This window comes from Pygoscelis adeliae, unplaced genomic scaffold (genome assembly GCF_000699105.1).
Source record: "Pygoscelis adeliae isolate BGI_AS28 unplaced genomic scaffold, ASM69910v1 Scaffold617, whole genome shotgun sequence".
NCBI classification, from domain to species: Eukaryota; Metazoa; Chordata; class Aves; order Sphenisciformes; family Spheniscidae; genus Pygoscelis; species Pygoscelis adeliae.
In genome coordinates, this window is record NW_008825226.1 from 76,229 (window position 1) to 76,603 (window position 375).

General features: G+C 71.2%; 1 protein-coding gene across 1 annotated transcript in view; it reads right to left on the bottom strand.

Annotated features, from left to right (window-relative positions):
* The window catches only part of LOC103921336 (collagen alpha-1(II) chain-like), a gene marked incomplete at its 5' end in the record, with an annotated part of 5,713 nt that extends 5,343 nt beyond the window's left edge, over positions 1-370 (bottom strand). The window contains 3 exons of the mRNA XM_009329281.1: positions 15-60; positions 148-201; positions 281-370. Of these exons, the coding sequence (XP_009327556.1) occupies positions 15-60; positions 148-201; positions 281-370 (190 nt within the window). The remainder of the gene's footprint in view (positions 1-14; positions 61-147; positions 202-280) is intronic.
* Between the last annotated feature and the right edge of the window lie 5 nt (positions 371-375).

A 375-nucleotide genomic window follows, 5' to 3' on the forward strand; every position in this document is an offset into this window, starting at 1 on the left:
TCTCACCTTCTCGCCGTTGGGGCCGGCAGGGCCGGGGGGACCGATGGGACCCGTCAGACCCTACGAGGGAGAGAGAGATGAGGATGAGGCCGCCACGAGCATCCCTCGCCGGCCACCCCGCTCCCGCCGCGTCCCCGTCCCACTTACGCGTGCGCCGTCCTTTCCGGGGGCTCCCTCAGGACCCTTCTCTCCGACGTCTCCCTGCGGGGCGAGATGGAGGCGGTGTGAGCTGAGCCGAGACCTGATGCCGCTCGGGACACCTCCGGGACCCCTCACTTACCCTGTCTCCCTTGGGACCGGCGATGCCGGCTGCTCCTCTCTCACCGGGCATTCCCTGTAGTCCCGGGGGACCCTGGGCGCCGTTGGGGCCGGCCG